Source organism: Trachypithecus francoisi, unplaced genomic scaffold (assembly GCF_009764315.1).
Source record: "Trachypithecus francoisi isolate TF-2019V2 unplaced genomic scaffold, Tfra_2.0 Lachesis_group0, whole genome shotgun sequence".
Taxonomy (NCBI): Eukaryota; Metazoa; Chordata; class Mammalia; order Primates; family Cercopithecidae; genus Trachypithecus; species Trachypithecus francoisi.
This window is the reverse complement of record NW_022681453.1, coordinates 56,503,025-56,529,621: the sequence shown is the minus strand read 5'-3', so window position 1 is coordinate 56,529,621 and position 26,597 is coordinate 56,503,025. Positions and strand designations below refer to the sequence as shown.

Below are 26,597 nucleotides of genomic sequence, written 5' to 3'. Positions count from 1 at the left end.
TACAGCCTGTGTCTTTGAGACAAAGCTAATGAGAGCATTCTGGGGCTTTGTTTCAGATCCTGTCTTCCATTGAGCTGCTCCAACACTCTCTACCGAAGATCAACCGGAGCGCTTCCGAGCCATCCTTGCATCGGGCAGCCCACACTGAGGATATCAATGCTTGCACGCTGACCACGTCCCCTAGGCTGCCTGTCTTCTAGTTGACTTTGCACCTGCCCTCAGGCTGCCAGGGGAGGAAGAGAAGCCAGCAGGCACCACTTTTCTGCTCCCTTTTTCCAGAGGCAGAACACATATTTTCAGAGAAGCTGCTGCTAAGGACCTTCTAGACTGCTCACAGGGCCTTAACTTCATGTTGCCTTCTTTTCTATTCCTTTGGGCCCTGGGAGAAGGAAGCCATTTGCAGTGCTGGTGCATCCTGCTCCCTCCCCACATCCCCCATGCTCAAGGCCCAGCCTTCTCTAGATGCGCAAGTGGATGTTGATGGTAGTACAAAAAGCAGGGGCCCAGCCCAGCTGTTGGCTACATGAGTATTTTGAGGAAGTAAGGTAGCAGGCAGTCCAGCCCTGATGTGGAGACACATGGGATTTTTGGAAATCGGCTTCTGGAGGAATGCATGTCACAGGCGAGACTTTCTTCAGAGAGTGGTGCATCGCCAGACGTTTTGCACATAAGGCACCAAAACAGCCCAGGACTGCCGAGACTGGCCGCCCGAAGGAGCCTGCTTTGGTACTATGGAACTTTTCTTAGGGGACACATCCTCCTTTCACAGCTTCTAAGGTGTCCAGTGCATTGGGATGGTCTTCCAGGCAAGGCACTCAGCCAGTCCCCATCTCGGCCCTCTCAGGGAGCAGTCTTCCATCATGCTGAATTTTGTCTTCCAGGAGCTGCCCCTATGGGGCGAGGCCGCAGGGCCAGCCTTGTTTCTCTAACAGCCTTGTTTCTCTAGTCACATCATGTGTATACAAGGAAGCCAGGAATACAGGTTTTCTTGATGATTTGGGTTTTAATTTTGTTTTTATTGCACCTGACAAAATACAGTTATCTGATGGTCCCTCAATTTTATGTTATTTTAATAAAATAAATTAAATTTAGATGTAATGGCTGTTACCTCCTTTTAAAGTAATTCTGAGCTCACAATTTGAACGTCCCATTTGTTCACCCTCTTCAGGAGCAGAATTCAAGAACAGGAAATGTGCCCAGAGCCTAGGCTGGGAATGAATTTGTAATTTAACCTTTGTATTCTTTGTAACCCTCTACTGAAGAGTTAAGTAAAGTATAAAAATTAAGCAGAAAGTATTCTAAACTCAGCTAATAGGTTAAGTAATGCATTCTATAAAATATTTGGTAGCTACAGCTTTTAAAAAACAAAAACAAAAATAGATGATAAATTCCAGCTTGGAATAAGCCAGTGCTAGTTCACAAGGTTGTGCTCACCCTTCAATTAAAATCAAAATGACTACAAGACTTGCCATCAGCTCTCTTCAGGACCACTGCTGGGTCAGAATCAGAAACCTTGGGTGCCATGACATTTTTACAAAATTTCAAATCAAAGCCAGGCTTTGCAGATAATAGATCGCTTGAGTACGAACCACACATTATATTACCCTGATGGGCGTGAACCCACAGGTGAGAGCAGAGGTTTGGTTCCCCTGGAGGGCCCTGACTGGAGGCCCCAGCACCAACCAGACAGGAGGGCCAGACTGCTAGCCAGTACTGTACCTCCTGTTCCTTCAAGAGCCTCCCTAAGGGAGAAAAAGATGTATACTTCCACTTTGTTTGCTGCACATGTGGCAACAAGATGGCTACCCTGATTTGGGACACTTGCGAGAACTTGAAAAAAATGACCACCCTTAAAGCCCTAGAAAAAAGTTGTATGTTAACAGCTATGCTGCACTCACTTTGCATTGTGTATTCTTGAAAGCTCTGTATAAATCAAAATTTTGACCACACACTAAATACACTAGAGAAATACACTATAGAGGAATCCTTTTACAGGGTTGAAGAATCCTTTGGTAAGAAAAATAATGCTGCATTAGGGGCAGCTGCAAGTTTACTATTTCTGGGGAAGAAAAGATCAAAGATAAGAGCCAAGTTTGTTTTTTAAAGCATTCAATCCAAACAAACAGTCTGGGTGGTTGTTACCCCTGAGGGGCTTGAGGTGTAACTATATCAGCTATAAAAACAGCAATTCCATACACTTATTAGGTTACTTTATATCCTTCACTCTTCCCCATGGCTGTAATAATGGAGAGTGAATGAGACTAAGGCTAAGCCCAACTCCACTCAAATCCAAGCCACACACCACCTTGGCTGCAGTACAGGGAAGCTCTGCACACCCTGGCTTGGGAAAGTTTTGGCCGATGGAGCCCAAGATGCAGGGCAACCATCTACTCTTTAGGGTTCTGATGACTCCACTCCAGAAAGGTGCATGAAGAGGTCCCCGAGCTCTGTCATGTCGACATCTTCATTGTTGGGGACATGCCGGCTTTCTCGGTTCTCGATGAAATCCCAGAGCCGCACTGAATTAAAGAACTGCAAAAACAGCCAGTGGACATGCCGGGTTACTGCCAAGAGCAACAGGAAGGCTATGTTGCTTGATCTTTCTTTTGCCTACCCCATTTCTCTGCCAGGAACAGTACCTGGAAATGCCCACAGCTGCTAAGTGTCCCCAACTAGAGATGGCTAAAGTCCTTACCCTCACAGTGCCTTGAGAACTGAGCTGCTTCCGAGGTTTTTCAGGCTCTGCTAGCCGCCCATCAGGGTAAGCATGGCGATAAAGACATTTGCTTCCAAATGGACAGGTCCCCTTGCCTTGCTCAAAGTATTTACAGGCTTTTTTCCTGAAAAGCAGAAAGAAAAAGTCAAGCGGCTGGTGGGAAAATGTGGGGTCCAGATTGGGCCACTGCCTTCCTCTATCCTTACCCTTACGCCAGAGGCAGGTCAGCCTCACATTCTAGGTGGGGCAACTTAGGCTGGGAGAGGTTGAGTGATTTGTCTCAGGTCCCACACAGGCTGGGATTCTGATTTCCAAGCAGAATAGGAAGTATCCCTACTTACCTGTAGCCTTGCAAAGGATATGAACCTGCCTGGGGACTCGCTGTGTGGAGACTGCAGTGCTCCACAGGCCCTCCGGCAGCTCCAGAGCACCTCCTGGGTCACCACAGACCTAAGCCAGGCCTGGTCACTCCTCTGGGCACTAAGGTCTGAAGCTGGGCCACTTGTCTCTGCTCAAAGTTCCCTAGGTACTCCACCAAGCCAAGTCTCCCCTTCCTCCTGGCTGCAGTGCTGTCAGGGTGACTACAGGGAAAGCAGAGGGTTTTAGCAACTGCCTAAAGCCATAGGTCTCCTTCCAGTTTTCCTGTCTTCACCCTCAGCACCAGGGCTTCTTCACGCCTTAGGTGCTTTGGACCCCTTCTCTGAACAGTGGTTTTCAATGCATAAAACACATAGGTCTAGAGCCTACAGTTACCAAACAGTTCAAAATGTTTTCCCTCTCTCTTAATTCTACCATTTTCCCCACAGACCTCTACATTAAGAACCCTGCCCGAGGAAACTCAATCAAATGAATTCCCATTTTGCTCAAATGAACTCTGGTTTATCCAATCATAAAGGACCCCAAACTGAAGTGAAAAAAAGATACCCAAGAATCCAGAGGGCCATCTCGGAGAACAGAGGAAGGGGAAAGTCACAGAAATAAAGCCAAACAACAGAAAGGGCATGCTGCTGCCAGGGGCAGCTGGGGTGTGTGACAGCGGGAGACGGGGAAAGGGGGCTCCTGAATCCAGTGGTTTTCCGTCTTGTCAGATGGGATGGCCACAGGCCAGTGGTGAAGTTCTCTGAGGATGGCTTCAGAGCAGCATAAAGAAAAGCTCCCTGGCCAGGTGTGGTGGCTCACACCTGTAATTTCAGCACTTTGGGAGGCCAAGGTGGGTGGATCACTTGAGGTCAGGAGTTCGAGACCAGCCTGGCCAACACGGCGAAACCCCATCTCTACTAAAAAATACAAAAATTAGCTGGGCGTGGTGGCGGGCACCTGTAATCCCAGATACTCAGGAGGCTGAGGCAGGAGAATCGCTTGAACCCAGGCGGTGGAGGCTGCAGTGAGCCAAGATTGTGCCACTGCACTCCAGCCTGGGCGACAGAGTGAGACTCCGTCTGGGAGAGGCGGGAAGCTCCCTTGCCAGCTGATCTGATTTGAGCACAGGTGGCTGCAGAGCAGGTGTGTGGACCGCACATCCTCCAGGCCCCTACTTGCCTGGGGTTTTGAGCAGACTTCAAATGACCGCAAGCAGTTTGCTCTCACCAGAGCCTGCCGGACAACTCCAGGGCATCCTAGCACACTGGCTATGAACTCCATCAGGTCAAACACGTTATGTGCTGGTTCCCTACTCTCGCAAGAATATTACTCTTTTTCCTCCCCCAGGCTTATCTGGTCACCAAGGCTAAAAGCCTCCAGTTCATTGACTCACTCTGTGTTCTCGGCTCTCACACCCAACTGTGTTCATTCTGTTTACAAATCACTTCCCAATCTCCCCTTCCTTTGGGTTCCCACACTGTGGAAGCCTCTGGGGCCTGCCTACCAGGGCCACTTCCTCACTGGCCTCCCTCCCACTCCACCAGTTTACACCTTGTTGAGAGTACCACAGAGAAGCTTCCCAACCTTTTTTTTTCTTTAAAGAGATGAGGTCTCCCTATGTCTCCCCTGGCTGGTCTCAAACCCCTGCCCTCCTCAGCCTCCCAAAGTGCTTGTATTACAGGCATAAGCCACTGCACCTGGCCCCAACCTGTTCTTAAAGACCACGGTCACACTGGGATTCAAGTGTTGCTTAGATTCCAGTCTGTGTGTAGGTCCCACCACATCCTTCTACACACCTGCTTCAATGCCAGGAGCCATTCCCAGTGTCCCCCAGATACAAAACCGACACCCTTCTGTGCCCATGTCCTTTCCTCACTTCCCCTTCACAGGTGCTTCCTGCTTCACTGTTCAGGTTCCCATGCTGCTTCCCCTGACAGCCCCTGGTGGACCCAAGTGCTTTCTCTGTTGTGACATATGGTCCCTCATGAAGAACTGGTCACTAGCAAACCTCTATCATAATTGCCCTTTTGCAGTTTCCCATGAAGTTGTCTTACTTGGCTGGGCGCGGTGGCTCACACCTGTAATCCTAGCACTTTGGGAGGCTGAGGTGGGTGGATCATCTGAGGTCAGGAGTTCAAGACCAGCCTGGGCAACATGGTGAAACCCCATCCCTACTAAAAAAAATACAAAAATTAGCTGGGTGTGGTGGCGCACACCTGTAATCCCAGCTACTCAGGAGGCTGGGGCAGAAGAATCACTTGAACCCTGGAGGCGGAGGTTGCAGTGAGCTGAGATCACGCCATTGCACTCCAGCCTGGGTGACAGGGTGAGACTCAAAAAAAGAGATACTGTCTTACTAATCTCTACATCCCCCAGTGGTGCTTAGCTGGAAGGTGCCTGACCCACAGTGAGTACTCAGTAAATGTCTGTGGACTGCAAAACACACAGTCATCAAAGGAAAGCAAACAAGGAAAGATCCAAATAGCAATAACAATTTCCAGACTGCTTTTCAGCAGAGCCCCCTTCTACAGGCTGGGACCCCTCTGCTTGCCACGCCTGCCCTCTTGTGGACACACAGGAAAATTGTATGAGGAAAAAATGGTAAAAAAAAAAAAAAAAAATCAAGCTTTAGTAAACTGATATGCAACATAAAGGAACCATAAAAAAGGTAACGTATAGTTTCACTTTTAGTATGACAAGTAAACTTCTACCATACCCAACCCTCCTGCAGATAAGTCTTAATACAAATATTTCAAAAAGACCTGAAGGCACTGGAGAATGAACAACTGCAGTTAGATTCTTTGGAGGAGTAAACGCAAATAGCAGCAATGGCAAACGCTAAGTTACCTTTAAAAAGGTAGCTTTTGTGGCTCACTTCTGTAATCCCAGCACTTTGGGAGGCCGAGGCAGGCGGATTGCCTGAGCTCCAGAGTTCAAGACCAGCCTGGGCAACATGGTGAAACCCTGTCTCTACTAAAATACAAAAATTAGCCAGGTGTGGCAGCATGTGCCTATAGTCTCACCTTCTCAGGAGGCTGAGGCAGAAGTGCTTGAACCCGGAAGGCGGAGGTGTCAGTGAGCTGACAGCCATGCACTCCAGCCTGGGCTACAGAGCAAGACTCCGTCTCCAAAAAAAAAAAGAAAGAAGTAGCTTTTATCCTGGAGCAGGCCAAAATCACAACCACTTGGGGTGACTAAAACTCCAAGGGGAAATCCAATCTTTCTGGCCTGAAGAACTAAAAGACAAGAGTTCAAGGTAATTGCAGCCATTGGAAAGTGAGGAAACAATCCCACAAAGTAAGGAGCCTGTGAAAGAGTGCTCAAAGGCTGTGTATAAACTCTGCCCAAATCTGACTAACTCCTGAACCACACAGGAATGCGACAAACTCAACCACGAATGCAAAACCAGAACTGAGATCTCAACTGCTACCTGGATTTGAGTTCAAACAATTTACCTACCTGTTAAAAACATCAACACTTGGCCGGGCGCAGTGGCTCACGCCTATAATCCCAGCACTTTGGGAGGCCGAGGTGGGCGGATCACCTGAGGTCAGGAGTTCAAGACCAGCCAGGCTAACATGGTGAAACCCCATTTCTACTAAAAGTACAAAAAATTAGCCAGGCGCAGTGGCGCATGTCTGTAATCCCTGCTACTCAGGAGGCTGAGGCAGCAGAATCGCTTGAACCTGGGAGGCAGAGGATGCAGTGAGCCAAGATTACACCACTGCACTCCAGCTTGGGCAAGAAGAGTGAAACTCCTTCTCAAAAAAAAAAAATCAACACTTTACAGATAAACTGTAACAGAATCCTAAGTCTCTCTACAATGTAATATTTACAATGTCAAGGATAAAATCTAAAATTACTAGATATATGAAGAATCAGGAAAATGTGATCCATTCTTAAAAGACAACAGAGGTCAACTTCAAGAAGACAAAGATTTCAAAGTAGCTACTACAACTATGCTCAAAGAGATGAAAAGAAAACAAAGGTTGAAAAAGAATGAACATCCCAGCCGGGCGCGGTGGCTCAAGCCTGTAATCCCAGCACTTTGGGAGGCCGAGACCGGCGGATCACGAGGTCAGGAGATCGAGACCATCCTGGCTAACGTGGTGAAACCTGGTCTCTACTAAAAAATACAAAAACTAGCCAGGCGAGGTGGCAGGCACCTGTAGTCCCAGCTACTCGGGAGGCTGAGGCGGGAGAATGGCGTAAACCCGGGAGGCGGAGCTTGCAGGGAGCTGAGATCCCGCCACTGCACTCCAGCCCGGGCGATAGAGCGAGACTTGGTCTCAAAAAAAAAAAAAAAAAAAAAAAAAAAGAAAAGAATGAACATCCCCAGAGATCTATGGACAATATAAAAAAATCTACCATAAATGGAAGTAGAGTCCCAGCAGGAAAACAAAAAACAAGATAGAAAAAAAGTTAATGAAACAACAGCTAAAATTTCCCTAATCTTGGGGAGTGACACAAACATAGAGAAAAACCACTCCTCAGCAAAATGTCAACATGCTGACAACCAGGATAAAGAGGACAACTTGAGGCCGGGCACGGTGGCTCACGCCTGTAATCCCAGCACGTTGGGAGGCTGAGGCAGGAGGATCACTTGAGTCTAGGAGTTCAAGACCAGCCTGGGCTACGTGGCGAAACCTTGTCTCTACAAAAAAAAAAAAAAAAAGAAAGAAAAAAAATTAGCTGGGCATGGTGGCGCACAGTACTGGCGGTCCCAGCTACTCAAGAGGCTCCTGTTTGAGCCCAGGAGGCTGAGGCTACAGTGAGCTGAGAGTGCACCACTGCACTCCAGCTTGGACAACAAAGTGAGACCCCATCTCACCGAAAAAACAAAAACAAAAAAACACCAAAACTAAACAGGTCCACTTCACCATGTCCTTGCTCATTGCTACATCCCAGAGCCCAGCATGGTGCCCGAGAGAAGGAAGAGAGGAAGAGGCCCCTAAGACCACACTCCTGGGAGGGAGAACAAGGACACAGGCTGACAGCAGAGCCAGGCAGGCAGCAAGGGCACGTCGAAACTCAAAGCACTTACCCCATCCCCTGTTTGAAAGCTTCAATCAACTCGTTCTTTTTATTCTGATCTTCCACCCAATACACACTTGGAATTACAAACTCTGATATCACACGGCATTCTGGACAAGACCTGAAATAAGAATTAGATTACTAAGGGAGAAGTCATGTTACGAAGCCTGGGCACACTCTCTGCTAAACCTCTTGCTCAACTGCCTGACCACTACAGGCACTTCCTTCACTGGAAATTCCAAAAGATGAAATCATAATCATCCAAGAACCTTATTTACTATTTAAAAAACAGGATTTCCCAATGAGAACACATGGACACATGTGGGGGAACATCACACACTGGGGCCTGTCGGTGCAGGGGCAAGGGGAGGGAGAGCATCAGCACAAATAGCTAATGCATGTGGGGCTGAAAACCTAGGTGACAGGTTGAGAGGTGCAGAAAACCACCGTGGCACATAGATACCCATGTAACAAAGCTACACATTCTGCACATGTATCCCAGAACTTAAAGCAAAAACAATACATATCTATATCTATATCTGTATCTATATCTAGGGTTTCCTCAACAAAAAAGACAGATGAAATAAGAACCCTCATACATGGCTGGTGAGAATGTAAAATGGTGCAGAGAATGCAAAATCTGAACAGAGTCTGGCAGATTCTCCAACAGTTTAATGTAGTGTTATTATTACCATAAAACCTAGCAATTCCATGCGTAGGTGTATACCCAAGAGAAATGAAAACACATGTCCACCCAAAACTGTGTTCACAAATGTTGACAGCAGCATTATTCATAACAGTTATAAAGTGCGGCCGGGCGCGGTGGCTCAAGCCTGTAATCCCAGCACTTTGGGAGGCCGAGACGGGCGGATCACGAGGTCAGGAGATCGAGACCATCCTGGCTAACACGGTGAAACCCCGTCTCTACTAAAAAATACAAAAAACTAGCCGGGCGAGGAGGCGGGCGCCTGTAGTCCCAGCTACTCGGGAGGCTGAGGCAGGAGAATGGCGTAAACCCGGGAGGCGGAGCTTGCAGTGAGCTGAGATCCGGCCACTGCACTCCAGCCTGGGCGACAGAGCGAGACTCCGTCTCAAAAAAAAAAAAAAAAAAAAAAAAAAAAAACAGTTATAAAGTGAAAACAGCCCAGATGTCCACCAGCTGAGGAATGGATGGATAAGGGAAATGTGCTGTGTCCATACAATGGAACGTATTCTGCCAGAAGAAGGGGTCTCTGGCACATGCTACAGTCAGGAAGAACTCTGACAACACTATGCTTAGTGAAAGAGGCCAGGCACAAAAGGCCACATATTCTATGACTCCATTAATAAGCAGTGTCCAGAATAGGCAACTCTGTAGAGACAGCAGATGAGTGGTGAACTAAATTGTGTGCTTTTATCTCAATAAAGCAGTTGTTTCACCACACGATTTTAGACAAGTTACTTGACCCCCCCCACCCCAGGCCTGTTTTCTAATCTGTAACTGAGGAGGGTCTTTGTGGGAATGGGATGAGCAGACAGATGTGAAGAGTTCTGAACAGTAGAATGCGTGCAGTAACCTCTCCACACGCCAGCTTTTCCCCTGTCCTGCTGGAGAACTTGAGACTCCTGTTTGCCACACTGAGCACATCCCATGTGCCAGGCATCATGCAGAATGTTTTACATGCATTATTCCACTTCATCCTCAAATAACCCTATTTTCGTTTTTGGTGGGGGGAAAAAAACGAAGCTCAAAACGATTCACAGGCAACTGGGCTAAAGGCAGGTAGTACTGGATTTCAAACACAAGGCTAGGAGATGAAAACAGGCCACTGCCATGGAACAGCTTTTTACACAGATCATCTTTGCTGAGTTCCTCCCCAACACCCAGAACGCTTGGTAGGAATTGTTGCCCATCTTTTATAGGAACAGGCACTTGGGCTCAGGAAGAGTAAATGACTTGCTGAAGTTCATGCAGCCAGGGGCCAGAACTCACCAGTTACTCTGCACTAAGACACCCCTGGAGGGTAACGGAGGGCTTAAAAGTAGATAGAATAAAGTCTCAAATCAAACATTCTCCTAGTTCCTACAGCTAAGACCCCTGGCTGTACTTACTTAATGATTGGGTTTTCAAACTGTTTGGCACACCGCCACTGCCGGATGCAGGACAAGCAGTATGTGTGATTGCAGTTGGAGAGAATCCCAAATCTCCTCTCGGAAGCAGAGGCTTTCTCCAGGATCACTTCCATGCAGATGCTGCACACTTTGTCCTGGCTTGCCTGGAAGGCAAAGGCCTTTTCCATCTCGTGTTCGAATGTCAACATGCAGATCTGAAGCACAGACAGGAAGGAAGGCTTTGGTTGTTGGCCACTGAGGAGTGGCAAGAGCCCTAGGAGTAGCTGCAGCCACACTGCCATTGCTGAGATCAGGAAGGAACACTGACAGCGACTGCTGTAAGCAAGGCCCAGCCTCCCCCCAAGTCAGGACACTGACATCTCCCTCAGACCACACAAAGGACTTCAAACCATCACTGGTCCAGCCCTTTGCTTTCCTAGGAGGTGACGTGGTCACCACTCATTTAGAGCTGAGAACACGGAGATCTGAAAAGGTTAAACTGCAGTGGAGTCAGAGTCCATAGGGACTGCGACCCTAGTCCCCCAGCTCCTCTGGGCACTGTTTCCCCCGACTCTGAGCCACGTCTACATCAGAGATGCTAACTCGTCCTTACCATAAGCCTTGAGGCTACCAACCTAGTCATATGTAAGCAGCACCAACTCTCCTCAAGAAAACGATTCAATGAATTTATTCATTCATTAGGCATGCCCTGAATTCCTTCTATGTGCTGGCATTTGAGGAAGTGCAAAGAGTGAGAAGACCTACGCCCGGCCCTTGTGAGCTCAGTGTGTCCAGATCTGAGACAAGCCAACATTCACCGCAGAGACCTCATACACTTGCATAAAGACAGCTCTAACCCTCTGCTTCCCTGGAAGACAATGGAGAATGTCTCCTTGTCCATTGCCACATGGAGTCAGTACTAACTTACCCCTTGATTATCTAGGAATACACTGTCCATTTAAACATGCCTTAGGCCGGGTGCAGTGGCTCACACCTGTAATCCCATTACTCTGGGAGGCCATGATAGGAGGACTGCTTGATCTCAGAAGTTCAAGACCAGCCTGAGCAACATAGCAAGACCTCATCTCTGTGAAAATTAATTTTTTTTTTTTTTGAGATGGAGTCTTGCTCTGTCTCCCAGGCTGGAGTGCAGCGGAGCAACTCGGCTCACTGCAAGCTCCACCTCCTGGGTTCACGCCATTCTCCTGCCTCAGCCTCCCAAGTAGCTGGGACTATAGGCGCCCGCCACCACACCCGGTTAATTTTTTGTATTTTTAGTAGAGACGGGGTTTTACTGTGTTAGCCAGGATGGTCTTGATCTGACCTTGTGATCCGCCCGCCTCGGCCTCCCAAAGTGCTGGGATTACAGGCGTGAGCCACTGTGCCTAGCCAAAATAAAATAAAATTTTAAAAGTTAGCCAAGCCACCACACCTGGCATTTTTAAATTTTTTTATTATTTTTATTTTTTGAGACAGGGTCTCACTCTGTTGCCCAGACTGGAGTGCAATGGCACAGTCTTGGCTCACTGCAACCTCTGCTTCCCAGGCTCAGGTGATCCTTCCACCTCAGCCCCGCCAAGTAGCTGGGACTATAGTTATGTGCCACCACACCTGGCTAATGTTTATTTATTTATTTATTTATTTTGTGGAGACGGGGATCTCACCATGTTGCCCAGGCTGGTCTCAAACTCCTGGGCTCAAGCGATCTGCATGCCTTGGCCTGCCAAAGTGCTGGGATTACAGGTGTGAGTCACCATGACTGGCCCTCCCGTGCCTCTTATCCAGCTTCGTACCCTCTGCATCATGCATACGGACTAGCATAAGGCAAAGCCTCCCAAAACACTGCAGACATTAATGACTTTAAAAGGCCCTTCCGATAAGTGGCTCCTCAGATTCTATGATTTGGGCTCAAATCTTCCAAAACTTGGCCTAGCTGGATCCCAACCATGAGGAAGTGTGAACCCAGGGAGGGAGGATGCTGTATGTGCATGTGACAGAGACATACACACAGACGACATACCATGGTCCTGAGCTAGATCTGTTCTTTGAACTTAGCATGATTTTGTTTCAGATACCACTTCTTTTTCTCTTTATTCTGAGTAATCAAAAATTGGCAAAATAGGCCAGGCATGGTGGCTCATGCCTGTAATCCAAGCACTTTGGGAGGCTGAGGCGGGCAGACCACTTGAGGTCAGGAGTTCGAGACCAGCTTGGCCAACATGGCGAAACCCCTTCTTTCCTAAAAATACAAAAGTAGCCGAGCGTGGTGGTGAGCGCCTGTAATCCCAGCTATTCGGCAGGGCTGAGCCAGGAGGATCACCTGAGCCGGGGAAGCAGAGGTTGCAGTGAGCCGAGATTGCACCACTGTACTCCAGGCGGGGTGACAGGGAGACTCTGTTTCAAAAAAAAAAAAAATTGGCAAAATGACTGCAGGAAAAAGAATCTCAAAATAGGATGTAAATATACCAGATGCATAATATGGGTATCACTGGCAAGGGGATGCCTGTGGAAATACCAACAATTCTGTCACTTAGTATGTTTCGGATTTCTTTTTTTGAGTGTGTATGGATGGCCTTCAGTGTCCTGTTCAGTACATTTCAGATTTCTTAACATGAGTTCATGCAAAGGTTTGTGACTTTACCTTTTCGTGAGCCTTCCTCTGCTCTGGGTCGAAGGGGTGCAAGACTCGCAGCCTACAGATTTCACACACCTCCCCATGCAGGTAGACACAGGCATCCCCAAACCGGCACTCCCCAGCAGCTGCGTAGGGGCACAGCTGCTGCTCGTTGCTGTAGGAGCTGCTGGCCTCCATGTCATCAAGGCCACTCCTGATGGCATCCAGGTAGGAATGCGGCTTCATCTCGGGGCTGGGTTGGGGGTCGCTGCAGCTGCCTGGATTACTCACCATGCTCGGCTGAGTCTTTCCTTCAGCCATGCCAGAGAGATCTGAATACAACACACGGCACACACACATGAAAATGGCCCCATTTTTCTGCTATGCCGTTAACCAAAGCCTAACATATTAAGCTACTCTGACCTAAGAATTCTACTCTTGAGAACATATGGCAAAAAAACAGACCAAAGGGGAAAAATAAAAAGAATAGTATAAAATGTTCATAGTGACATTACTTATAATTACTTAAAAAACAAAAACCAAAAAGGGCCAGACAGGGAAATAAGCAAAACAATAGGATACACTTATACAAAAGAACACTAAAGCTGCTGTTTAAAATGGCAAATATGGAAATGTTAACACATGGACCAGTTAACACTGAAACAAACAAAAAAAACAGTGAGATCACCAGAACACAGTGTTTCCTTCATACCAGCAAAGTTACCAATCATTTTAAGTGAACTAGAATAGATGTCTACGGGGTTTATAGATGGGGTTTCTACTAAACCATGTTGGCCAGGCTGGTCTCAAACTCCTGACCTCAGGTGATCTGCCCACCTCAGTCTCCCAAAGTGCTGGGGTTAGAGGTGTGAGCCACTGTACCCAGACAAAATATTTAGGTTTGAAATGAAGAGCTTGATGCTTCTCACCAGCTGGACAACCACCATATGAAGATGGAAGTTACATGCTGACAAACAGATTGCGTTTTTATGTTTTGCCAGGCCAGTCTTGGAGCTCAACCCAGCCTTTGGGCACGAGGGCAAACGTATCATTTGAATGATCTACAGCCACATGGAGCCTCTTCAGAGCAGTTCTGACGTCTCTCCACGCGGACAATCTGGAGGTGTATTAGGTTAGGAGTCCTCTTGACAAGAGGAGACTAGAAAGGAGCACCAAGCATAAGCAAGAGTGCTATGCAAAAAGATGCAACAAAAGGCTTCCGCTTACTCACTTCGGTCTCTAAGAACCAACGTTCTCTTTTCACGCTTCCCGGGTTCATGTGAGTTAGTTTTCACAATGGACGCAGTGACCTCAGAAGGAGGGTGAGGATTGTGGAAAGCTGGGGAGGGCACACTGTGGGCCATGGTGCCGACAGCACCTCCAGCTGCAGCAGAGGGCCTCGTGTGGTCATATCTAAACAAAACACACAGCAGACGCATTACAGACATGCCATCCACACACATCTCCCACACTCCCCAGATGCCAATGGCCCTCCTTCTTCTGCACTTGTTGAGGTGAAGAAGGCAGTCATCTTTTCCAATATTTAAACTCTAACAGGATTATCGATTAACAGATGCTTGGCAATTCAGTGTGAGGGGGACATTTGCTATCTAGCACCTATGCTTAAGTGTTTCTGTGGGACTTGAGTGGGACAGACACACAGCTCCAGAACACACAGAGAGCCTGAAAGTTCCAAACAGATGTTGAGCTGAAATCTCCTGATGCCTGACTGACCCAGTATTCTTTTGAGCAGGAGTCCTCAAAATGCTGACAAGGGCCAATGACCTCTCCCTGACTGTCTCTCTCAGCACTCATTGGCAGGGGGAGACCAAGGTGGGCCTACTTCCATTATCTCCCACTGCACTGCACAGAAAAAGGAGGAAAGGAAACTTTGCAGCCTAGGAAAGAAAAGATTAGCTCTTCACTACAAAAGCATGAACAAGTTTCTGGAATTGTGTACAATTTTATAACTATATATTCATAAGAATAAGGCTGAAAAGTAGTTTTAAAAAATGAAAATTAGGCCGGGCACGGTGGCTCACACCTGTAATCCCAGCACTTTGGGAAGCCAAGGCGGGCAGATCATGAGGTCAGGAGTTAAGACCAGCCTGACCAACATGGTGAAACTCCGTCTCTACTAAAAATACAAAAAAAAAAAAAGTCAGCCAGGTGTAGTGGCAGGTGCCTATGATATCAGCTACTCGGGAGGCTGAGACAGGAGAACTGCTTGAACCCTGGAGGCGGAGGTTGCAGACAGCCAAGATTGCGCCACTGCCCTCCAGCCTGGGCAACAGTGCAAGACTCCATCTCAAAAAAAAAAAAAAAAAAGAAAATTAGTTTTAGGGTACTGAAACTGAGGTTTTAAATTTATTTGCCATACTTTTCGTAATGTTGTCATATTACTTTTACATTAAAATTTCCCCCTATCAAGACCTATTCTCCAAATGAAATCAGTGTCACAGCTGGAGCCTGTCGCAGAGTCCTTGCCTGCACCGAGTTCCATAGGCACAGTAGCCCTTCTGGTAGTACTTGCAGATGGTGGACGGCTTGCTGTTTGCCAAGTCATGTGAGAACAGGCACTGACTTCCTTCCCGACACACACCATGCATAAAATACCTGAAGAGAAAAGCACAGGCATACAACTTTCAGAAGCACATTTTGCTTTATAAAATCAGCTTATTCTTGAACCTAGCATACAAATATTTACCAAGTATATATTAGGTATAAAGGCTCTATTAGGCACTGGAGAGAGATCTATATATTTCCTTGATTCTACAACAGTGATTTCAGAGGCACTACAACTGATTCAATGACAGCTTTTCTGGAAGAGAAGCAAACAATCCCATATATTTCTATGTGAAGATATATCTTCCTGATTTGAGATATGTTCAACGTGAGCCACATAATTGAGAAAATACTCTGTGAAAAACTTCTCTCTGTTCTCAAGGAGCTTAAAGGGCATGACTAATGCAACCAGAAGATCCGGGTTCAAGACCCAGCTCTGTCACTTAAGAACATGTCACAAAACCAACGTCCCTGAGCCTTGCTACCTTTCCCTATAAAATGAAGATTATACTACCCACTGAACTGGTTGTGGTGAGGATCAAATACCATCATGTGATATCAAAAGATACACACAGATGCTCCTTGACTAATGATGGGGTTACATCCCAATAAAGCCATTGTTTTCTGTTTTTTGTTTTGAGATGGAGTCTCTCTATGTCACCCAGGCCAGAGTGCAATGGCACAGTCTCAGCTCACTGCAATCTCTGCCTTCCGGGTTCAAGTGATTCTCCTAGCTCAGCCTAGCCTACTTTACTTATGCTCAGAACACTTACATTAGCCTACAGTTGGGCCAAATCATCTAACACAAAGTCTATTTTATAATAAAGTACAGAATAATCTCATGCAATTTATTGAACACCGTACTGAAAGTGAGAAACAGAAAGGTTGTATGGGTACTTGAAGTACAGTTTTTAATGAAAGCTGTTTCTGATACATTGTTTCAGATGCATCAGAATATCAGATGTATCACATGTTCTGTATCAGAATATTCTACTAAGATATCAGATCCTGGCCTTGAAGGAATAAATGGTACAGGAATACCTGGGAGGCATTCTAACTCTGTCCAGCCAGGGTAGAGAGACCTGAGTGAATACTCAAACAGTAGAGACCCTAGATGAACATGCCTTGATATTAAAGATAAACTAGGCTGGGCGTGGTGGCTCACGCCTGTAATCCGGCCGAGGCAGGTGCATCACCTGAGGTCAGGAGTTCAAGACCAGACTGACCAACATGGAGAAACCCTGTCTCTACTAAAAAAAAAAAAATACAAAATAAGGGCCAGGCGTGGTGGCTCATGCCTGTAATCCCAGCACTTTGGGAGGCTGAGGCGGGCGGATCATGAGGTCAGGAGATCGACGCCATCCTGGCTAACATGATGAAACCCCATCTCTACTAAAAATACAAAAAATTAGCTTGGGGTTGTGGCTAGTGCTTGTAGTCAGCTACTCGGGAGGCTGAGGCAGGAGAACGGCATGAACCCGGAGGCGGAGCTTGCAGTGAGCCGAGATCATGACATTGCACTCCAGCCTGGGCAACAAGAGCGAAACTCCATCTCAAAACAAAACAAAACAAAAACAAATGAAACTTCTAGAAGTGAAAAACACAATGTCTGAAATGAGAATTACATTAGATGAGTTTAGTAGATGGGATACTACAAAGGAAAATATCAGAATACTTAAAGACACAGAATAGAAACCACCTGAGAGAGAGAGAGAAACAAACTTTTGCTTCTGACTACCAAGGAGCATGGATCTTGGCTTCTCACTGTTTAAAAAAAAAAAAAAAAAACCCAACTGGAAAATGATATAGTTTATGTGAAACAACTGCTTTCGGACAATAGAAAAAAGGACTGGTCCTCAAGAGAAGGAAAACACAGGAAGTAAGCCCCATATTTAGTCTGACTTCCTACCTGGAGGCATATTCTAGGTCTTGGTACTGGGGGGAGAACCTCAGGCAAATCACAGAGATTGGAGTTCAGGGAGGCTGCAGGGATTCTTTAAAGATCCATAAATAGTCCAGGCTCAGAGGCTCATGCCCGTAATCCCACCACTTTGGGAGGCCAAGATGTGAGGATTGCCTGAGCCCAGAAGTTTGAGGTCAGCCTGGGTAACATGGCAAAACCCAATCTCTATAAAAAATATAAAAATTAGTCGTGCATGGTGGCTACTTGGGGGCCTGAGGTGGGAGGACTGCTTGAGCCCAGGAAGGAGAGAGGCTACAGTGAGCTCCGTTTGCACCACTATACTCCAGCCTGGGTGACAAACCAAGACCCTATCTCAAAACAAAACAAAAAAAACCCCAAAAAACAAACAAAAAACCTGTAAATAGAACCACACATAGGCCGCAGGCAGTGGCTCATGCCTGTAATCCCAGCACTTTGGGAGGCCAAGGCGAGTGGATCGCTTGAGCTCAGGAGTTTGAGATCAGCCTGGGCAACATGGTGAAATCTCGTCTCTACCAAAAAATATACAAAAAATTAGCCAGGCATGATAGTGTGCACCTGTGCTCCCAGCTACTCAGGAAGACAAGGTAGGAGGATCGCTTGAGCCCAGGAGGCGGTGGTTGCACTGAGCCAAGATCGTGCTGCTGCACTCTAGCCTGGGTGACAGAGTGAGACGAGACCCTGTCTCAAAAAAAAAAAAAAGGTAAGTGGGGGAAAGAATCTTTTCAACAAATGATGCTGGACCCAAAATTGACTTGGAAAAAAAATACGTACCTGCTGATATGACCCAAAATGAAGTATAAAACAACCTATGACATATTCTAGCCAGAAGCAATTAATTTGAATCCACAAAACCCCAGATCTAACTTCCAGTTCATAGAAAATACAGGAGACTGGGGACAACCTATGAAAGACATCTCGAGAAAACAACCAAATAAACACAAAAGAGGCTGCACGTGGGACCCAGGCCTACTCTCTTTATAAGTGCCACGTAACTAAAGGAGGCTGAGTCTGGAAAAGAGTTTGACAGTTTCTTAAAAAATGTAAACATAAATCTACCATATGATGCAACAATTCTACGCCTAGGAATGTACCCAAGAAAATGAAAATGTATGTCCACACAAATACTTGCATGTGAATGTCCAAAGCAGCATTATGCATAACAGTCAAAAAGTGGAAACAATCCAAATGTTCATCAACTGGTGAATAGACAGACAAAATGTGATTTATCCAAACAATGGGCTCTTATCCAGCCATAAAAATGAAGGAGGTACTGGCACACACTACAACATGGATGAACCTTGAAAACATTATGCGGAGTGAAAGGAGCCGGACACAAAAGACCACATGTTGCATGATTCCATTTATATGCAATGTCAGAAAAGGCAAATCTATAGAGACAGAAAGTAGATTAAGTGGCTGCTTAGGGTTGGGAGGAGAGAAGTGAGGGTGACTGCTAATGGGCACAAGGGATCTTTTGGGGGTGACAGAAATATCCTAAAATTTAATTGTGGTGATGGTTGTACAACTTTGTAAATTCACTAAAAAGTTTTGCACTGTACACTTCAAACAGGTAAATTTTATGTTGTGTAACTTATACCTCAGAAAAAGCTGTTAAAAAAGAGAAAAAGGGGAAGGGACAATGCTAGGTTAGCAGACAGAACACAAGGGACATAATAACCAGATGCAATACTTAGCTCTGGACTAGAATCTGGTTTCGACAAACAAGGTATAAAAGACATTTTTAAACCAGATATTTTGAAAGATATTTTGAAACAAATGTGAGTATGGACTAGGTATAAAATGAAAATTTATTAATATGGAAAGTTAAACACAATTAACTGAGAAGAGTAGATTATAAAACAGTTAATGGTGCAGCTGCTATAGAAAAACAGTATGGAAGTTCCTTAAAAAATTAAAAATATATTTACCATATAATCCAGTAATTCCACTTCTGGGTATAGATACAAAATAATTCAGGCCAGGCCCAGTGGCTCACGCCAGTAATCCCAGCACTTTGGGAGGCTGAGGTGGGTGGATCACCTGAGGTCTGGAGTTTGAGACCAGCCTGGCCAACATGGAGAAACCCCGCCTCTACTAAACATACAAAAATTAGCCGGGCATGGTGTTGGGTACCTGTAATCCCAATTACTCAGGAAGCTGAGGCATGAGAATCGCTTGAACCCAGGAGGCAGAGGGCTGCAGTGAGCTGAGATCGCGCCACTGCACTCCAGCCTGGCGACAGAGCAAGACACCATCTCAGGAAAAAAAAAAAAAGAACCAGACAACAGGAGGGAATGGTATGGCATTCCAGGAAGGCCCAAGAGGCCCAGACTGCTGGTGTCTCCAGAGAAAGGGTACTAGTGAACATGCTGCACATCTGCCCTAATCAGAAACCTCTGAAGAGAATTCTCCACTTGTTCCTCTCCCCAAAAGCAGAGGAAGTGCTAACCAGATATACCTGACAGTTTATTTTTTCCCAAGAAAATTGTAAAAGGATATTCTAGTATATAAGTCAGTCTCTCATGAGTTTGGCTAGTATGAGGCACCCCTATGTACACTAACAGAATCAAATTTCTGAGCCTACGAAATGAGAACTGGACCTCATGACGTAAGTGACTTATACAGTGGTGCCATCCTACAGCCTTTACTAGGTAGTCAGATAGGCTTTCTCCACGGAGCACCCTCTTGTGGCGTACCACTAGATCTGCAGTCCCCAATCTTTTTGGCACCAGGGACCAGTTTTATGGAAGACAATTTTTCCACAGAATGGGGGGATGGGGAATGGTTTCAGGATGATTCAAGCACACTACATTTATTGTGCACTTTATTATGGTAATATATAATGAAATAAGCATACAAATCACTATAGTGTAGAATCAGTGAGACACTGAGCTTGTTCTGCAACTAGATGGTCCCATCTGGGGGTCATGGGAGACAGTGACAGATCATCAGGCATTAGATTCTCACAAGAAGCACACAACGAAGATTCCTCACATGCACAGCTGACAATAGGGTTAGTGCTTCTATGAGAATCTAATGCTGCTGCTGATCTGATGGGAAGCAGAGCTCAGGTGGTAATGTGAGTGATGGGGAGTGACTATAAACACAGACAAAGCTTTGCTCACTTGCCCACTGCTCACCTCCTGCTGTGTGGCCTGGTTCCTAAAAGGCCATGGACTGGCTGGGGACCACTGCACTAGATCAGACATTATGTAGTAATTTGCCATAAGGCTGTTATAGTTTAATTTTTAAAAAAGCACAGACAGAAGCTGGGAAACTAAGGGCACTTTTTGTTAGAAACAAAGTTTCTGTTATTTACAATACTGATTTTATAAATACACAGAAGAGAGTTACATAGCAGATCTGAGACTGCTATCCTTAGGAAGGTCTGCTTCCAAGGCTGCCCCTTGCCTGGCATCTGGGAACTTGGCTAGTAACAGTTCTCTACACAGATACAAAATTTTCCCTAAACGATGGAGAGTGGTTCGCTGTGTCTAAACTGATGTACAAGGTAGTTCATGCTGAAAACCTACTTTCCTTCTGGGAGTCTGGAATTTTGGTTCATGCTAGGCAGAGCTGGCCTAGGTGACCAGCCTGGGCACCAAATCTCTAATGGGCTTCCCTGGACACATGTTGCTGCACTTTCATTGCTGTGTGGCCCTCTCAAGGAGGGAGAGATGCAGGAAGCCTGCATCCAGGCTCCTCTAGACCCCCTGTGTCTCCTGCCCTCATGATCTGGCTGTGACCCCTTACTAGATACAGTAATAATCTCAGACATGAGTACAGCTGAATCCTGGGACCCACTTGTCCCAGTTCTAGACAATCTCTGGATTTGGGGTGGTCTTGGAGATCCCAAACACAAAAGTAGAGTATACATCTAAGCAGTTTGAGAATTCTTTTTGAGAAATGCTACTCAAGACTGCAATATTTCAATTGTCCTCAAACATGGTAATCTTTGAAGGTATAATAGTTAAAAAAAAAAAAAAAAAAATCAGTGCCAAGAGCCAAGTCTGAATGACAAAGAGGTATCAGGATTAGTAAACTCATAAATACTGAAAGAGGACAGGTTCAAAGTGGCAACATAAGCAGTTACACAAAAGTGATATCTAATAAATACTGCATAGTTTCTTTTCTTTTCTTGGGTAGAGACAGGATCTTGCTATGTTGCCCAGGCTGGTCTCGAACTCCAAGGCTCAAGTGGTCCTCCTACCTCGGCCTCCCCAAGTGCTGGGATTACAGCATGAGCCACTGCACCAGCCAATACTGTATTGTTTCTTTTGAAGAAATTAGAACAGAAAATTTCTTGAAAGAACCAGGGTGGAAGACAGGCCCTGTATCAGATACTATTTGTTAACAAGGCAGACAAGAGGAAAGATTTTTTTAGGTAGTGGTCTCCTACAAGGATGCCTTTTATAATTCTACCTCCACCTTCCATAGGTCCGATCCAGAAAACTTGCCTTCCAAACTGCGCTAATCATCTCTTCCACTAAAATACAAATATTTAACTGCCAACCAGAGCTTCTAGTTAGTTTTGCCATTTATAAGCTGGTGACTTCATAAAAGTCACTTCGCTTCTGTAAGTGACTGAGCTGAGATTTAAACAGATTCAAAAATAATTTCTAGACCACCATCACTGCCTTCAAGAAAGGCAAGTGTGAAACAAGAGTTATGTAAGAGGTGAAGTCAGCCCAGTCCTATTTTTGTAGCATATGTCACCATTTACACTCCCCAGTGACAAGCACAAAGCAACCTAGAGAGCACATCCTCCTTGTCCTTTGGGGCATCTCTGTCTTGTGCTTATAGTCATTCCTCTCCATCTATGTTATACTGATCTTACTCCAAGCCTCTTTCATGTTGCACTTTGCAATGAATTTCCAACTGCTAACCCTTCCTGATGGACAAACCGCCCCTCATATCTTCCAAGAGAGAGGACCGAGACATGAACTGGAGGAGGGGAGAGACGACTAGGCAGGTGAAGTGCATAGCTGGAGACTCAGAGCAGGTAGGTTCTTTCTGGGGGACACTCCAAAGGAGTGTTACCCTGGGTAACCCCAAAAGACTGTTTCAGACAGTATGGCTATTATACACTGCAGAGCACATCAGGTTCACTGCTGGCCACAGAACCACCAGCAGCTCCAGCAGCAGCAGTGCTGAGCGAAACAATCAATCTGGTTTTTTACAGGCCCTTCAGTGTTGCCTCTCTGTTTAGCAAAACACTTTTGCAAATCACTTCCAAATATACAGGTAATTTGCATCCTCAGTGTCATTTTTTCTTTACATTTTCCTACATATTTTCACAGGCTAAAATTTTATGGCTGTAATCCTTGTGACAGCAGATCCACTGAGGGGGAAGGAAGCAAATGGCAGGCACTGTGGCAGGCTTGCAATAAATGTACTGATTAGAGGTGGGGATGAAATGAAGTACACTGTGGTGGTGAAGACACTGAAGTCAGACTGCTTGCTATGTGACCTTGAGCAAGTTATTTAAATCACCAAGCCTCAGTTTCCCCATCTGTAATATGATTATAATAACTGCACTTACTTCACAGACTGCTATGATAAACTACTGGGACGTTTGAGAAAATGCATGTAAGTGCTCATCCTAATACAAAATAAATGGTTTGTTGCTATTATTTCATTTTTTTTTTTTTTTTTTGAGACGGAGTCTCGCTCTGTCGCCCAGGCTGGAGTGCAGTGGCCGGATCTCAGCTCACTGCAAGCTCCGCCTCCTGGGTTCACGCCATTCTCCTGCCTCAGCCTCTGGAGTAGCTGGGACTACAGGCGCCCGCCACCTCGACCGGCTAGTTTTTTGTATTTTTTAGTAGAGACGGGGTTTCACAGTGTTAGCCAGGATGGTCTCGATCTCCTGACCTCGTGATCCGCCCGTCTCGGCCTCCCAAAGTGCTGGGATTACAGGCTTGAGCCACCGCGCCCGGCCATATTATTTAATTTTTAAACAGCCCTGCTGGTTAGGCATTACCATCCTCATTTCACAGATGAGGCAGTTGTGGCACAGGTGGTACGAGGATTAGAATCTAGAACTGCCCAACCCTGGGGCTCAAACTCTTCCTACCACCTGCCAGCTGAAAAGATCCCCCATGTTTTGTGACTTTCAAAGAATCAAAAGCCCGAGGCTTGACTATCTTAGGACAATGAAATCCTGTGTCTTCTAATAGTGATTATGAGATTCAGGGAAGCTCTATCACAAAACGAGAGGGTGAAATAAACTGGTTACCAAGCTATAATAAGGGCCTCCCCCAGGGCTCGGAAAACAGACTGGAAGACAGGGAGATGGTTGTGGGGGAGGGAATCAGCAAAAATGATGCACAGATTGAGATTCTGGATAGAGTGGCACGTCAAGGAATCAGGAGAGCTGACTGACAGCATAACTGTACAAGCAGTCATTTTTACCATTCCAGGCAATAAAAACACAGAGTGTCTTTGTCATTAGGTTTGAGACTGCTAGCATTTGATAAGCATCTCTTGGAGAGACATAATACCTAGCAGATTGGAAGCAAAACTGACATTATTCTACTGTCATTCAAAATAAACATGTACATCACATCCTACAGTCAGGAAAACAAACCTAAAACTTTGTGACCTGAAATCAAAAAAAAAACAAACCACTCTGCTTAGATCTGGTCCCCAAAATAAATCGTACCTTGAACATTTCCTATAAATTATCAATGTCTAGAGATAAGTCTTTTGTTAATGAGATAATAAAGTAAGAAAAGCTTTTGGTAGATAAGCTGGTAGAAAAGTTTACAGTAAACACACTAATGTAAACTTGGCACTCTTGGTAATTTGGGTTTTTCTCACTTAAACACCTGTTATGTTTTTTATTCGACAAGGCAGTCGTCGGGAGCCCTGACTCCTTTACACCCCTTTGTGAGTAAACTTCTTTGCAGTTTTACGTATCCTTATATGAGTTTCCTTTCATGGGAACATATTAAAAGCTTTGAAAAGTCCTGCAGTAAAGAAATTTTAATTTAGCATTTTGAAACTTATCTGGAGGCCCTACAGTCTATGAGGGCATGAACTTTGATTTCATACCTCTGCCACTTGGAAGCTAAATGACCTTAGGCAAGTGATTTCAATGCTGAAGCTCAGTTTTACCATCTGTGGAATAGTGCTGGTTGCTGGATTATACACTACAGCACTTAAGAGCCCCAGCACATTGTAAGTCCCCAACAAACATTAGTTAGCACTTAAACAGAAGTGATCCCTTCTCAACATTCCAACCCAATCTTCATTTATATGGAGCAACATCCTGCAGAACACCCCTTTTAGGAAACAGAATAAAGCTTTCAGGTGAAGCTATCTCCAGGTATATAAGGAAAAACTAAGATGATCCTGATTTAGGTCCTTGTGCCTCTCTACTAAGGTGTGAAATTTTAGGCAAATGTCAAGTCTTTCTGAGCATAAGTTTCCTTATTTGTAAAATAAGATACTACAGAGTTGAGATTCAATTATAAAGCATTATTACATAAATGTGTACTGTTTTGTGGACACTTCTGAGATCAGGTACGGGAATAAATGGTAGAACTACACCATAGAGCGAGGGGAGGAATAGAGAGGTTTTTCTAGGTGGCTACAAGCTGCTTTACAGTGCACAATGACCTAGGAATACTTCCTCCAGCAGGAGAAACTTTATATAAATAAAAATACATAAACACACACAAACCTGTCTTCACAAAACACCTTCTAGTACAAATAACCTAGTAAAAGTCTTTTTACAGACACTAGGTGCAAATTTCTGACAATAGCTTAACATAAGCCACCTGGGCCTTGGATAAATTGAACAGTTAACGTACACTAATGCTAACAGGAAACTTATTACACAGTCACGTCTCAACTATTCATACCAATGAAGAGAAGTAACAACACAGAAAATAAACTGTTTATTCCACAAACTCTACAATTGTTTTTTAGCAATGTTTCCCACAAAAAAAAACAAATGAAATTTGCCTTTTCCAAGCATACAATTCAATTTTCGTTTTGCAAACATACAATTCAATAGGACTAGACTCCATTACCAGTAAGCCACAAGCTGACTAAGGAAGGAGGGCGTTACAGAGCCACACTATTCTACTTCACAGGAGCAGTCGCAGTGTGGCTATCTGGCTTTCTATTTTCTACAACAAACCATCCATTACCGTGGCATTTCTCCTCGTAAATGGCTCTCTCAGTAAGATAAGAGTGTCAACCCCTTTCCATCTCAGTCTCCTGCACTGTAAAATGGTATTAATAATCACTAAGTTGTCTTACTGTGAAATCTGATGATAATGAATATAAAGCACTTGGAAATATGCAGGGCGCTTCACCGATATTCAGAAAATGCTATCTGTCGTTATTATTTTCCACACAACAAATTTTACTTGCTAACTCTCTGCAAGTTTAGATTGCATCTGGATTCTCCAAACTTCGAGGCCCTTATAATCTATTAACAAATTACTCCTATGTGGTATCCCCATTTGTAACTGTCCTCTTGGGGTCCCTTTAATCAATTCCAAATCTTTTCCAGTTAAACCGTAAGCCCCAGAGCCCTCCCCACAAGGCCCAGCATCCTGCACGGCCCTGGCTAGGACGTCCTTCCTCCCAGCCCACAGGGGCCACGCTTCAAACTCGCGGCGTAGCCCCCGGCGCTGGCCTCGCCCCGCGTCTCAGTCATGCATCTCCCGGATCCCCGGCTCTGGCCGGCGCTCGCTCTGCCTCGCAAAGCCCCGCTGCTAACAGCTGAGTAACTTTCCGAGTCCCGCTCTAGCCTCAGGTTCCCGAGCGGCAGAATTGGCGCGCACCGGCACCCCTGCGGCCTCGGGGAGCGGCCTGAAGTGGCCCGGCGCTCCTGGCACCCGCGCACTGACCTGCAAGTGACCTGCTTGGTGCTCATGGTGGCGGGGCTGAAGGACCGTCGTCGTGCTGCCGCCTCTCGCAGCCGCTGCCGCCTCGGCCTTGGCCCTGGCCCGGCCCATCCCGCGTAGCCGCGTCACGCCGGCGCACGCCGCCCCGCCGGTGTGGCACCTTTGTAGCGCCGGCGGGTAACGTAGCCGCCGTCATAATTGGTTCCGCACCGGGGGTCGGGCAGGCGGTCCCGGCATCCCTGCTCTGGGTGTCCCGCACTTCCAGGCCTCCGGGGCGGAGCCTGGCTGGCATCCTAGTCCTGCCAGTCTTATCCCTATGCCTACTGTTAGTGCCTCCGATTCTGCCCCCATCGCCAAGAGTATTCCTTAGCGATCTCCCGCCTCCTTCGAGGCACTTCACCCCTCCTGGGG

General features: G+C 45.9%; 2 protein-coding genes across 12 annotated transcripts in view; one reads left to right on the top strand and one right to left on the bottom strand.

Annotated features, from left to right (window-relative positions):
• RAF1 (Raf-1 proto-oncogene, serine/threonine kinase) overlaps window positions 1–1,271 on the top strand; it is an 86,108-nt gene extending 84,837 nt beyond the window's left edge. For 6 of the 9 annotated variants that reach the window (XM_033210723.1, XM_033210724.1, XM_033210725.1 and 3 more), the window contains one exon: window positions 57–1,271. In XM_033210723.1, the coding sequence (XP_033066614.1) occupies window positions 57–200 (144 nt within the window). In that variant the 3' untranslated portion in view covers window positions 201–1,271. The remainder of the gene's footprint in view (window positions 1–56) is intronic. The other 3 variants (XM_033210726.1, XM_033210727.1, XM_033210728.1) reach the window with 3 other exon arrangements.
• Window positions 984–26,337, bottom strand: MKRN2 (makorin ring finger protein 2). 3 transcript variants are annotated; one of them, XM_033210733.1, is made up of 8 exons: window positions 26,190–26,337; window positions 15,303–15,431; window positions 14,047–14,228; window positions 12,843–13,147; window positions 10,202–10,416; window positions 8,121–8,231; window positions 2,696–2,840; window positions 984–2,532 (listed from the first exon to the last, which is right to left on the bottom strand). In XM_033210733.1, exons 1-8 carry the CDS (start codon window positions 26,213–26,215, stop codon window positions 2,395–2,397), a joined length of 1,251 nt encoding a protein of 416 aa, XP_033066624.1. In that variant the 5' UTR covers window positions 26,216–26,337; the 3' UTR covers window positions 984–2,394. The 3 variants fall into 3 exon arrangements, with proteins under 3 accessions (XP_033066624.1, XP_033066625.1, XP_033066626.1); XM_033210734.1 differs by lacking the exon at window positions 15,303–15,431 and having other exon boundaries at window positions 2,093–2,532; window positions 26,190–26,321; XM_033210735.1 differs by lacking the exons at window positions 984–2,532; window positions 2,696–2,840 and adding an exon at window positions 6,129–6,312.
• Window positions 26,338–26,597: the final 260 nt, after the last annotated feature.